Source organism: Microtus pennsylvanicus, chromosome 19, assembly GCF_037038515.1.
Source record: "Microtus pennsylvanicus isolate mMicPen1 chromosome 19, mMicPen1.hap1, whole genome shotgun sequence".
NCBI classification, from domain to species: Eukaryota; Metazoa; Chordata; class Mammalia; order Rodentia; family Cricetidae; genus Microtus; species Microtus pennsylvanicus.
The window spans coordinates 642,244-656,001 of record NC_134597.1 but is presented as its reverse complement, the minus strand read 5'-3'; the positions used below and the strand labels follow the sequence as shown (position 1 = coordinate 656,001).

Sequence of the window (13,758 nt, the reverse complement as noted above, 5' to 3'; positions counted from 1 at the left end):
TTGTCTCTTGCCCTCTGCTTCTGTGTTGTCCTCCCTCCTTCCTTCTTTATCTCTTCTGGTTAGTTTTAGTTTGAAGTTTATTTTGTTGGATATTAGAATAGCAGTGCCAGCTTGCTTCTTGATCCCATTTGCTTGAAATACTTTTTCTATCCTTTTACTTTAAGGTAGTCTCTATCTTTAATGCTAAATGAGTTCTAGACAGCACATAGATAACTTTTGTTTCTTAATCCATTCAACTTCTCTGTGTCTTTTGATTGGTAAATTTAAGCCATTAATATTTAAAATTATTATTGAAAGCTATACATAGATTGCAGTCATTTTGATTTTTTTTTTTTTTTTGCTGGTTTGTGTTCTTGCTTGCAGCTTTTTTCTTCTTTCTTTCTTTGTAGGGTAGCTTGACTGTATTCCTCTCTTTAGCTCAAAGCTGCTTTGCTCATAATATTCTGTTTTATTTAGGCCGTTTGGATCATAGAAAGTTGTTCCTTCTCTAACTATGGCAGTTAGTTTTAGTTTTGCTGGTTACAGTAGTTTAATTTTGTAGTTGTAGTCTTTTGGAACTAGGATTGCTTGGTTTTAGGTCCTTCTGACTTCCGTAGTTTCCATTGAGAAATCAGGTGTTATTCCAGGTTTCCTGTATTTGTGACTTGGGGGTTTTTGTTTTTCTCTTGCAGCTTCAATATATTTTCTTTCTTTATGGATTCTTGGTGTTTTACCTGTGATATGCCTTTTCTGGTCTTGTCTCTGTGCTTCTTTTATCTCTACAAGTGTGTCTTTAGTTTGGGCAAGTTTTCTTTTATCATCTTATTAAATATCTGACCTATGACATTGACTGCCCTAGGATTCTTCTTTCCCTTCTATTTCTATAATTCAAAGATTTAGTCTTTTGATAGTGTCCCACACATTTCATATGTTCACTTTCCATGTTTATTAATTTTTTTACTTTCTTTGTTTCTTTTGGGTATAGATTCTTTTATTTTCTAGTACAGATATCTACTTATCTTCTGGTTGATTCATTCTACTTGTACTGCTTGTAAGACTCTCCCTGAGTTTTCTAACTGGCATATTGAGTTTTTCAATTGTATCTTCATTTCAGCTTGTGTTCTCATCAATGTTCATATCTCTTTATTCAGTTTCAGTTTTCAAATATTTTTATTTCATTCAGCTGTGTGTGTTTTCTTGGACAACACTCAACTGTTTATTGTTATCTTTTTGGAATTCAATAAACTATTTATATCTTCTTTAAATCCTTGAATTCTTTGATAAACTTTATGATTGTTCTTTTAAATCCTTATGGGAGAATACTTCTGAAATGGTGGGTTTATGGGAGCGATTATTTTGGCCAATCATGCTGTTTTTGTTTTTGCCATTTGACCTGGGCATATGGACTCCCTTTGTTGGTTGTGTGTCTGATGAAATAATCTGGCTTTTCTTAGACTGGGCCATGGCAAATGTACAGCCAGAACTGAGCCGAGTAAGCTGGTGGGCGAGCTCTTTACCTAGGCCAGGGAAAGATGGCTCCCAACCCACAGGACTGGGGCTAGCCAGGCAGAGGGAATTCTTCATTGAAAAGGGTTCACACCCACAGCTTTAGAACTAAATTTGTGGGTTTGCAGGTGTGTTAGATACGCCCAATTTCTTGACATGCTGTCTCTTCCTAATTAAGTTACCCTTCAAATAGGTATGAAAATGCCCGCTACTGTGTATATCTTTTTGTATGTTTCATATTTCTTGTTAACATATGGTTTATTTTGTAGGCTGGACTCGTGGTAAAGCTGCTAATGAAGTTAAATGGACAACTAATGCCCTCTGAGAGAAATTCATGAAAAGAAACAGCTGGTTCTCAAGCCACCATATTTTATAATGCAGAGTTTTTTACATGAAAGATTTCTTAAACTGTGACTTAACACAGGCGTGTAGTCTCTTGTAGTATACATGTATATGCTGTTATATACACTGTACAGAATCTGTACTCATGCTTATGTAATATACAAGTTTTGTATGATATGCTCATAGACTCTTGATTTTTGAGAGAAACACATAAAAAGAGAGATAGACGGTCTGTATTATATTAGACAAAATAGTAAGCTTTATAAAAAGTTATTTTTGGTAAATAGTAAAGAATTTAGTGTAGAATGTGATGAAATTAAAATATAGCTTTGATATAATTTTGTGTGTCACTTCAGAATATACTAAAAATCAACATGATTTGAATAAACATGTATTTTGTACTCAGATCTCTTACTTAAAACATTTCTTCTGTAGTCTATGAACATGCCCCAAGGTGTTTTTAAACTTTTCAGTAAAGATATATGTATCACAAGATAGCTTTCCTTGAAGATGTTGTGGCATCAGTTTTGGATGTTTTAACAGTGATGATTCCAGACAATGGACTGGGAATAAATAAATTTAAATTTTAAATCTCAGATTTAATAAGGACTTTATATTGATAAATTAGACCACTGGTTGCCATGCAGACACACATATATACACGTATGCAATGTAACAATTTCTAGATGTCAGTAGTTGAACTTGTTAAATGTATGCTGTATTTTTGTGTATTGATTTAATACTCATTTGTGTTGCCTTTGCATTATAGGAGGCCATACCACATGTTTGATTGTTTTATTTAGTGGAGCATTAGTGTCACAAATGAGCGGTAAACCTGACTAATGTACTCTTTAATGTGCTCTGTATTGTAGTCTTCCCGACCCAGTAGAGCAGTGTATTCCAGTTTCAGAGATGTATAAAGTTGTCATAAAGTTGTCCTATAAGTTGCAGATAATTTTGGTATGTCATTTTCTACTCTTCATGTTAACTCTTTATTCTAAATGATACTGTGTGTAAACCTTACTAAAATTAATAAGGTTCATAAGAAAGCCTTTTGTTCTGTGCTTGGTACTTTCGATTCTGTATAAACAGTTCCCTGGATAGTTTCATCCATTTGTAGGTATGCTCTTGAGCCTCATTCTCTGTCTGAATTCTAGATCTTAATTATAAGTTCTTGTTCCTATAATTCTACTTACATAACCTATAAGCAATTTTGTTTTCATCATTCTTTTCTTCCTTCCTCCTCTTCCACTGTTACTTGGTTAATGGTGTTGTCAGATTACATTCGTTTACATAGCCTTGAAGTCTTAGAGGAGTCTTAACTTTTCTTCTTTCCTCCTTCCTTACGGTATACATTCTGTTGATCACATGCAATCTAATGTCTTGTGAGTCCTTTCCCATCCTCTTTCTGCTGTACTGCAGCCACCAGAGTTGAAGTCCTTGCCCTTGTTTCCTTTGCTGATGGCCTGATACAGGCTCTACCCTGCCCCTCTGCCACACAATGCCAAGTTTATCTTTCCAGTCTGATCACTGATACAGGCTCTACACTGCCCCTCTGCCACACAATGCCAAGTTTATCTTACCGGTCTGATCACTGATACAGGCTCTACCCTGCCCCTCTGCCACACAATGCCAAGTTTATCTTACCGGTCTGATCACTGATACAGGCTCTACCCTGCCCCTCTGCCACACAATGCCAAGTTTATCTTTCCAGTCTGATCACTGATACAGGCTCTACCCTGCCCCTCTGCCACACAATGCCAAGTTTATCTTACCAGTCTGATCACTGTGGATTGTATTAATAAAGTGCATGATTAGTCTATTAGGGTTCTCTAGAACCAAACTGATAGAATGAGTATGTAAATTACAAAGGGGTTTATAAAACAGTTTATAAACAGTTTATGCTGTAAGAGTTGGGTAATCTAACAATCTAACAGTGGCTGTGTGCATACTGGAAGGGCTGAAAACCCAGTAGCTACTTAGTCTGTGAAGTTGGATCTCTCAGCAGCCCAAAAATAGTGATGGAGGCCTTGAGGACTCCTAAAGCACTGTTGGTCCTTATTCCAAGTTGAAAAGCTTATGGGACTGGGTTCTGATATCAGTGGGTCGTTTATTCATTCCCAGCTACTCAGCCCTGAAATAGTCACACAGAAATCTGTATCAGTTCCAATGCTGTTTGGCCAATAACTTAAGCATATTTCTGGCTTACTCTTACATCCCAAACTAACCCATCTCCATTAATCAGTGTTTCGCCACCTGGCTGTGGCTTATCAGGTAAAGTTCATCCAGTATCTGTCTCCCACAGGGTTACATGGCTTCTCCTTTTTTTTTCTCCCAGCATTCAGTTTAGTTTTCCTCACCTAACTATTCTACCCTGTGCAGGCCCATGACAGCTTCTTTATTCATTAACCAATAAATAACAAGTAGGGGCTGGAGAGATGGCCCAGAGGTTAAGAGCATTGCCTGCTCTTTCAAAAGTCCTGAGTTCAAATCCCAGCAACCACATGGTGGCTCACAACCATCTGTAATGGGGTCTGGTGCCCTCTTCTGGCCTGCAGGCATACACACAGACAGAATATTGTATACATAATAAATTAAATAAATAAATAAATATTAAAAAATATTAAGTAAATAACAGGTAACCAATAAATAACACATAGACAGAAGGACTTCCCACACCAAGTGAAGGATTGTAGCTGCAGGAATGGTAGAATTACTCACTAGCAAGAAATGAAGGCAAGCAAGCAACACTGTTGTATCTGTGAATTATTTACTATGAATGGTGGAGGTGATCTTCTTATGTCAATCCTTTCTGTAAATGTCCTCATAGGCCCCAGAATTCTCATTACGTTTAGAATCAGATTGCAAATCCCATAACATTGAACATAAAAAAAGCTATTCTTTCAGAGTTTTGCATGTATTTGTTTGACACATGAGCTTACTCTTGCCACCACCACCCTCATCTCTCACTCCTGTCAGTCTCCCATCTTCCTACAGATCCCTTTCCCTTTTTTTGTTTTGTTTTGTGACATACTGAGTTTAATCAGGACTGTCTGTGAGCATGGCCTCACCAATGGGTTCACAGCTAAAGATACTGACACCCCTTCCCCTGGAATCCTTCAGTATCCAGTAAGTAGTTCAGCGGGGAAGGGTTGGACCCCTGACTGCTCCAATCCATGACTGGCTGTGGAAAGACATAGTCTTACACAGGCAGCCAGACCTCCTGTGAGGTCAAAGTTATAGTGCTATGCGGTCCATGCCCAGATCATATTTTGACCATTGTCACTGTCTTCCAGATTTTACATTCTGCCATCTCTGTGGTATTCCCTGAACCTTAAATGTGGTATAAATGTCCTATTTAGTTCTGAGTGCTCAGTTTTCCCTTGGTCTCAGCACCTTGGGCAGTCAAGAATCTTTGCATTCATTACTGTTTATTATGAAGATAAGCTTCGCTAAGGCTGAGAGTGGTATTTGTCTGTATATATTGTAGTTTGCTTCTCTGGTGTGATTAAAAACCTGGGGAGAAGAGGGTTTGCTTCAGCTTACAGGAACCTGGAAGCAGGAACTGAAGCATAGACCATGCAGAAATGCTGCTTACAGACTTGTTCATCTAACTTTGTTATATGTAGCCCATGGGCTCCCCCTACACACACACACACACACACACACACACACACACACACCAATTAGCAATCAAGAAAATGTCCCACAGACCACTTTGTAGAAGTCTGTTCTTCAATTGAGGTTCCCTCTTGCTGCCTATGTGAAGCTGCCCACCAAGATTAGCTGCCACAAATCTAAACATAGATGTTTAGAAGGCAGTTTAACACCATGTCAACTTGGGTAAACAAAAGTAGTAAGTTATCTCTCCCTAGAGTCTACAACCCTCCCAACCATGAATTTTAAACTGGAGTTACAGTACTAGGCATGGATTCCTTTCTGTGGAGCAGACCTTAAATCCAACCAGAGTGGTTTATTGCACCATTCACAGTCATTGCCACTAATGGATTAGTATTTAGTGGATTGGTATTTAGTTAATAGGGTTCATAGCTGGAATTGTCCATTGATACTGTTTTACCCCTGTATAGAATCTGGCATCATTATGAAAGCAAACCAGCAAGAAGGAAGCATTCAGCTTGACGTCTTGCAACCAAGTTGTGTTTGCCTACATAACCTAGGTGTGTAAGACCCTGTCTGGTGGACAGGCAAGAAGTATGACAGCAGCCTGCATTGTTTGGGAGTCTTTGGGACCCCCTGCCCAACAATTCAAAGGGAGCTCTCACAGCTGGCACTGACATTTATGGTTAATAGCCAGTGGCTTCTAGGAACAGCAGCATCCAGCCTAACAGGGCATCTTCTCACAACTGATATTTTTACTTAAATATTTTAATTAGCTTACAAAGTAGCATTTTTGTACATACTTTGGTTAACCCTCCCCATGTTCCTCTGTTTCCACCCCTCTTCCCTGTTTTAAGTTTTTCATCCTTTTTACTTTGATATCACCCTTTTCAACTGTTCTTTCCAGTTTCCTGGCTTCTACAGGTATTCCAAGTTAAACATAGTTCAGTCTGAATTCACAAATCAGAGAGAATATTTATACTTCTGGGTTTGGGTTACTTCACTCGGCATCATCGTCCAATTCCATTCATTTACCTGCAGTTTTCCTAATTTACCTTTTCTTTACAGATGAATCGAATCCATTGTGTGTATGTGTGGATAGATAGGTAGATAGATAGATTATGTTTTCATTATCTGTTTATCTGTTGATGAACTCTTTCCATTTCCTGACTATTGCAAATAGAACAGCAATGACCATGGATGAGCACACATCTCTGTATCCTTCCTCCATCAAGGATATATAGAGTCCTGAAGATTAGATGCCCAGGAATGATACAGCTGGTATATATGGAAATTCTACATTAGCAGCCACACCTACTTCTTTTGAGATCTCTCTCTCTCTCTCTCTCTCTCTCTCTCTCTCTCTCTCTCTCTTTCTCTCTCTCTCTTTGTCTCTCTCTCTCTCTCTGTCTCTCTCTCTCTCTCTGTCTCTCTCTCTCTCTCTCTCTCTCTCTCTCTCTCTCTCTCTCTCTCTCTCTCTCTGTCTCTCTCTCTCCAGATCTATGGTTCATTTTTTATTGGCACTTGTTTTCTTTGTGTTTTGTTTCTTGAGTTATTTGTGTTCTTGCTATTAATCCTGTTAGATATCTAGCTAGCAAAGACTTGCTTCCATTCTGTAGCCTGTAGGCTACTTCTTCATTTGATTGGCTGCTTCTCTTGCTGCACAAAGGCTTTTAGTTTCTTGAGTTTCCATTAGTCAGTGATTGGCCATATTTCTTAAGCAATCAGAATTCCACTTAGGAAAGTCCTTGTCTGTGTCTGTATCTTGTACATACTCCCTACTTTGTCTTCTAGTAGTTCCAGAGTTTCAGATTTTTACATGGATCAGATAGAAGCTCTCATAATGCTTTAGTGCCATGTCTGCCTGCCTGCCACCTTGTTCCCTGCTGTGATGGTCATGAACTAAGCCTTTGAAATTGTAAGCAAGGCCTCAGTTAAGTGCTTTCTTTCATAAGTGTTGTTTTTTATTCTTTGGGCTCTTTACTCTTTTGGGGACCAGCTCCCAAATAAATCACACACATAGAGTCTTATTCTTTCTTATAAATGCCTGGCCTTAGTTTGGCTTGTTTCTAGCCAGCTTTAAAAAAAAAAATCCACCTCAAATAATACCATCTATCTTTTGCCTCTGGGCTTTTATTTTTCTCTGTATACCTTTCTTTACCTTCTTTCTCCGTGGCTTGCTGGGTGGCTGGGTGGCTGTCCCCCAATGTCGTACGCATTGTTCTTTTTTTTCTTTTAATTTTTCGAGACAGGGTTTCTCTGTAGCTTTGGAGCCTGTCCTGGCACTAGCTCTTGTAGACCAGGCTGGCCTCGAACTCACAGAGATTCACTTGCCTCTGCCTCTCGAGTGCTGGGATTAAAGGCGTGCGCCACCACCGCCCGGCTTCTACTCATTGTTCCATCTTGCTACTTCTCTCCTTTCAGATTTTTCCTTCTATTTATACTCTCTGCCTGCCAGCTCCACCTATTTTTTCTCTGGCCTTGCTAATGGCCTTTCACCTCTTTATTGGATCATCAAGTGATTTAGACAGGCAAAGAATAACAACTTCACAGAGTTAAACAAATGCAACATAAACAAAAGCAACACACCTTAAAATAATAGTCCACAGCACATAAGTTGCCTTGATCATGGTATCTCTTCACAGCAATAAAACAATAACTAAGACCGGTACCTGGTAATGCCTCAGGGATTATTTTTGCTTTGGATGTCTGGGATCTTTTATACTTCTATATCACTGTTAAGAATTTTTTGTTTGTCTCTGAAGAATGGCATGAGAATTTTGAGTGGAATAGCATTGGTTCTGTAGATTACTTAGTAAAATGGTCACTTTCACAGCTTTAATTCTGACTCATTAGCATGGGAGGGCTTTCCATCTGGGAGTGTTTCCTCTGAACCTCCTTTTTCTGACAATTGTCAATTCCCTGATTCCTCTCAGTGTGCCATTGGTATGTTGAATGGCTGTGGAGTTTTATTTTTTACACCCTACTTTGCTGAAAGTATGTGTCAGCTCTAATTGGTGTTATTTTTAGGGTTTCTTTCTGTAGTATTGTATCACCAGTAGACAGGGAAACTTAGACTTTGTTTCACATTTGTGCCTTTTTTATTTTCTTCTTTTCTCATGTTGCTGTATCTTGAACCTCAGACTGTTTTAAATGAGAGTGGAGAGTGGGCAGCTTGATTTTAATAGAATTGCCTCGGTTTTTCTCCATTGAGCATTGTGTTTGCTATGAGTCATGTATAGCTTTCATCCTATATAGGAGTATATAATATGGGGTATTCCCCCTCTAATGCTATTATCTCTATGGGTTTTATCAAATGATACATTTTCACTAGGAACCATATTTACTCCTAACTACACAAATATCCTTTAGTTGGTGAATGAGCAAACTCAGATATACCCATACAATGGAATACTACTCAAAAAGAAATAAACCGTTGAACAACACAAGCCAGACTCAGACAATATAGTATTCCTTTTAGAGAACATTCTGAGAAAGATAAAACTACAGGGCAGAAGGCATAGCAGTTACTATACGTTAAGGACGGGTGTGGGAGAACATGGGGATATAAAGGGAAGTGTGAAGGATTTGAGAGAAAGTGAAGATTATTCTGGTGATTAAAATAGTATATTATCAAAATACAGATTGGATCACAGATAATCTAACTACACATAAATTTAAAACACAATTTTTAAAAGAAGCAGTTTTGTACAAGTTAAAAAACTTTTTTTAAAAAATACAAAGGTTTAATAGAAATATGTAAGTGTCCAAATTCCACTTAGTCAAAGAACATTATTAGATAAGTTATGTGCTATCCCAACGCTCAGCTCAGACCACCTAAATCAGATTACTAGCGGCAGGCTGCGAGATCTCCCAAAGAGGGGACAGTCAACCAGCAAACAGCCCATAAAGGCAGGAGAGGCCGTCACTGGGGAGCTGAATGACAGCAGGGCCCCCCCTTCTGGTCGCTCTGTGTGACCACAGCCAGCTCACAAACGTTTGAGGGAGACAGGACACGCTGAGCCTGCGCTGCCTCAGTCGCCACAATCGCAGACATTCGCGGCGCGCAAGCGCGGCCCCTGTCGACCCTGGTGTGGTGCATAGTCGGGGCACTTATCTAGGAGCGGTAGGCCAAGGCCAGGTTAGATTCCCGTCTCCACTTTTTCCCCCCGCCGCGTTTGCAGCCCCGAACATCCTCCTCCCTTCATGTTCCCAGCCTGCCGCTTCTAGTGTTTGCATTCTGCCCCACGCTGCTTTAGCCGCTGCTCATTGCTCTTCTTCTCACACCCGTGAAAGCAACTGTTGATGTCGCTTTCTGTGACAAAGTCCTGTGGTCACCTGAATGTCCACATCTTTCAGGTAGGTAACAATTCTCTTGTATCTTTACTAATACTTGTTCAAACAGTTTGGATTTGTGTTTGCTTATCTGATTGGCAACGTGTTTTAAAATAGAACTTAATGCTCGTGAGAGTAGAGATGTTCTCAAATACATTTTTAGAATTTTGTTTAGCTGTATATTTCAGCTTTTACAACCTTTGTGGAAAAGAGTACGTGTGCAGAAAGGGAGGAGCTCAGGGCATGGGGGCCTCACACGCGGAGGTCAGAAGGCAAGTTGCGGAAGCCATCCTAGGCCATCTTGCGCTGTGTGGGTTCCGGGCATGGAACTCTTGTTGTCAGGCTTGGCAGAAAACATCTTTACTAGCCAAGCTATGTCCCTGGATCACTGGTGGCAACTCCTTCAACTGAATCCTTTTCAGTTAGTTATTTAAAAATAATAATAATTTTTTTTTAGGTATTTGTTTTCAAATAACCTGGTTCAATATCATAATGAAACAGCATTCTACACTTCTAGTGTAGACCAGTGTGCGCAGGTAGCATTAGTCACCAGTCACATGTGGCTATTAAACACTGGAAATATGGCTGTGACTAAAAAGATTACTTAATTTCCACTGAAATAGCTACACGTTGCTAGTGTATACCTTATTGGAAAATGATACCATGTACTAAACTCTCGGTGTCATCCCAGTCCCTGGGAATAAAGCACGTGACTGAGATTGCCAATTGTTACCCTAACAAGCTGAAGAAGACATCTTATTTTCTTTTCCAGCACCCGTTTTTCCTGTGGGGTTGCCTGTTCCTCTATACCAGTGGTTCTCAACCTGTGGGTCGAGACCTCACTTGAGGGTTGAATTACCCTTTCACAGGGGTCACCTAAGACCATCAGAAAACACAGAACTTTACATTACAATTCCTATGTTATGAAGAATGGAAATTTTCTCAAATACATTTTTATAATTATGAGGCTGTGAAGAAGCAAATAAAGTGATTTTACGGTTGGAGACACCACAACATGAGGGTTGTATTAAAGGGTCACAGCGTTAGGAAGGTTGAGAACCACTGCTCTATACAAAAGAGTCTATAGCATTTGTGATTTAGCGGAAGTGGATGCTACCTTAGACTTAGGCTGAATCATGTAGCACAATCTAAAAAGCGTTATTCCAGTCCCTGGCCACAGTCATTGGTTCAGAGTTAGACACTTGACCAAATTTAGACCCATGGAGACTTTTGGTCTCTGGCTCACTTATCCTTACACAGAGACACTTCAGTCCTTGTTTGTTTGGTTTTATTTTTTTCATTCAAAAATTTACACCTTCCATAGAGAAGTCAGGTGTAATTCTGATAGGTTTCTCTTTATATGTTACTTGACCTTTTTCTTTTGCTGATCTTAATATTCTTTCTTTATTCTGTATGTTTTGTGTTTTGATTGTTATATAGTGAGGGGATTTTTTTTTATCCAGTCTATTCGGTGTTCTGTATGCTTCTTGTACCTTCATAGGAATATCCTTCTTTAGGTTGGGAAAGTTTTCTTCTATAATTTTGTTGAATATATTTTCTGGGTCTTTGAGCTGTAATTCTTCTCCTCTTCTATCCCTATTATTCTTAGGTTTGGTCTTTTCATGGTGTCCCTGATTTCCTGGATGTTTTGTGTTAAGAATCTGTTGGATTTGCTCTTTTCTTTGATCAATGAGTTTATTTCCTGTATAGTATCTTCAGCATCTGAGATTCTTTCTTCTATCTCTTGTATTCTGTTGGCTATACTTGTCTCTGTAGTCCCTGTTCATTTACCCAGATTTTCCATATTCAGCTGTCCCTCTGTTTGTGTTTTCTTCATTACCTCAATTTCAGTTTTCAAGTCTTGAACTGTTTCCATTGCCTGTTTGATTGCTTTTTCTTGGTTTCCTAGGATATCTTTGAGGGATTTATTCATTTCTTCAAACTTTTTGTTATTCTTCTCATCCATTTCTTTAAGGGAGTTTTTTACATCCTGTTTAAAGGACTCTATCACTTTCATAATGTTACGTTTAAAGTCTATTTCTTCTACTTCTTCTGGATTAGGGTGTTCAAGTCTTCCTGTTGTATGTTCGCTGGATTCTGGTGTTATCATGTTGTTTTTCAGATTCTTGGAGGAATTTTTGCATTGGCACCTGCCCATCTCTTCCTTCAAATGCTGTTAGGAGAGTCTTGTCGGCTTGGTCTGATCTTGGCTGTGGCTACCTGTGTACTTGGGGTTTTTTATTGGTCTGCCCTCTCTTTGGTCCCCTCAGCACTGGAGTCTCTTAGATCCTCTCCACCCTGGAGTAGGCTCTGGTGGTGGATCTAATGTCCCTGCAAATGGAAAAAGGTGCTTGGGGGCAAGCTGGGATAGGATAAGTAGATAAAGGCAGTAGCCAGGGAGAAGCCCCGCTCAATGGTCAGAAGTTTAGGTGATTGGGGGGGGGGGTGCCTGTGCTCTGTTCCCAGCGAGTCCAACCAGCCAGTAGGGCACTCACTTACCCCTCCTGAGGGATGGAATTTCTGGTACAGGTTCAGGCCACTTGCTGGCCAGGCACCTTGCAGACAAAAGGGAGGGCTTGCTGGGTGCAGGCTCAGTGGGGCAAAGAAACTCCTGCAGCAGTTGCACTCACCACTTTGTCTCCAGACCCTCAACACAGAAGTAGGCTGAGTTGGGGGATCCTACGACCCCGCAGATGGAAAGGTGCTTGGGGGGCAAGCTGGGATGGTACAAGAAGAGAAAGGCAGTAGCCAGGGAGAAGGCCCCGCTGAATGGCCAGAAAGTTTACGGTAATGGAGGGTGCCTGTGCTCCTTTTCCAGGGCATCAGGCAGGCTGCCAGTCAGGCTCACACTCACCCCTCTGGAAGGACGGATCTTCTGGTACAGAATCAGGGCCACTTGCTGGCCAGGGACCTCGCAGACAAAAGGCAGTCCTTATTTTAAAAAGGCTTTGAATATTCTTTTCTTGTTTGTTAGTTAGTTAGTTTGGTTTTGTTTTTGTTTTTCGAGACAAAGTTTCTCTGTGTAACAGCCCTAGCTGTCCTGGAACTAACTCTTGTATACGAGGCTGGCCTCAAACTCACAGAGATCCGCCTTCCTCTGCTTCCCAAGTGTTGGGATTAAAGGCATACACCACCACCTAGCTAAAAACACTCTTCCATAATATAAATGTACCAAACTCTCTTTCACAATATAAATGTACCGTGAGCTGGGGCGTGATAATCCGTGCTGTAAATCTGGCACCTAAGAGTATTCTGTATACATGATAATAAGTTTCTCCACTGATGTAGTTAGCCTGATCAAGCTGAACTGAAAAAGCAAAACATTGTTGTTTTATTTGAGCAAAACTCCCACCCTGGTGAGTTCCCCAGCTCCAGAGATTGAGGCTGGAGAAGTCATACTTCTTATAGGCATGCTTGTATACCCTGTAGGTAAAGGGTGATGACATGTCTATCACAAGCTGGGTTTGCGCCCAAGTATGGTCAAAAGCTGAGTGCTTTAGAAGGGGTCTTCGGCTACTTGGAACTTCAGAGAAGGAGCTGCCACAGCCATCAAGAATGTGGAACTGGGTTTTCTGGCACCTTTTCTTTGCTGGAGATTCTCTGAGAAGGTGGGGTTTGGAGAGACAGGAATGGGGCTCTCCTGGTCAAGCAGAAGGTTCCAGCCAAATAGTACCCAGTCCAAAATTAAGGTCAGGTGTGATGATCCATGCTGTGAGTCTAGCACCCAGGTGGCAAAGGTGAAGATGGAAAAACTCACAAGTTCACATCAACCTGGCCCACAGAGAAAGCTACCGTCAATATAAAACAGTAGCTCTTCAGGTTTTATTTAAATCACAAAGAAGAGTAGCTTAGCCGGGCGGTGGTGGCGCACGCCTTTAATCCCAGCACTCGGGAGGCAGAGGCAGGCGGATCTCTGTGAGTTCGAGACCAGCCTGGTCTACAAGAGCTAGTTCCAGGACAGGCTCCAAAACCACAGAG

General features: G+C 40.4%; 1 protein-coding gene across 4 annotated transcripts in view; it reads left to right on the top strand.

The window, feature by feature from the left end:
• Positions 1-2,425, top strand: part of Krit1 (KRIT1 ankyrin repeat containing) — a 38,073-nt gene extending 35,648 nt beyond the window's left edge. For 3 of the 4 annotated variants that reach the window (XM_075953440.1, XM_075953437.1, XM_075953438.1), the window contains one exon: positions 1,755-2,425. In XM_075953440.1, coding sequence (XP_075809555.1) covers positions 1,755-1,823 — 69 coding nt within the window. In that variant the 3' untranslated portion in view covers positions 1,824-2,425. The remainder of the gene's footprint in view (positions 1-1,754) is intronic. The other variant, XM_075953439.1, reaches the window with a different exon arrangement.
• The last annotated feature ends 11,333 nt before the right edge of the window (positions 2,426-13,758 follow it).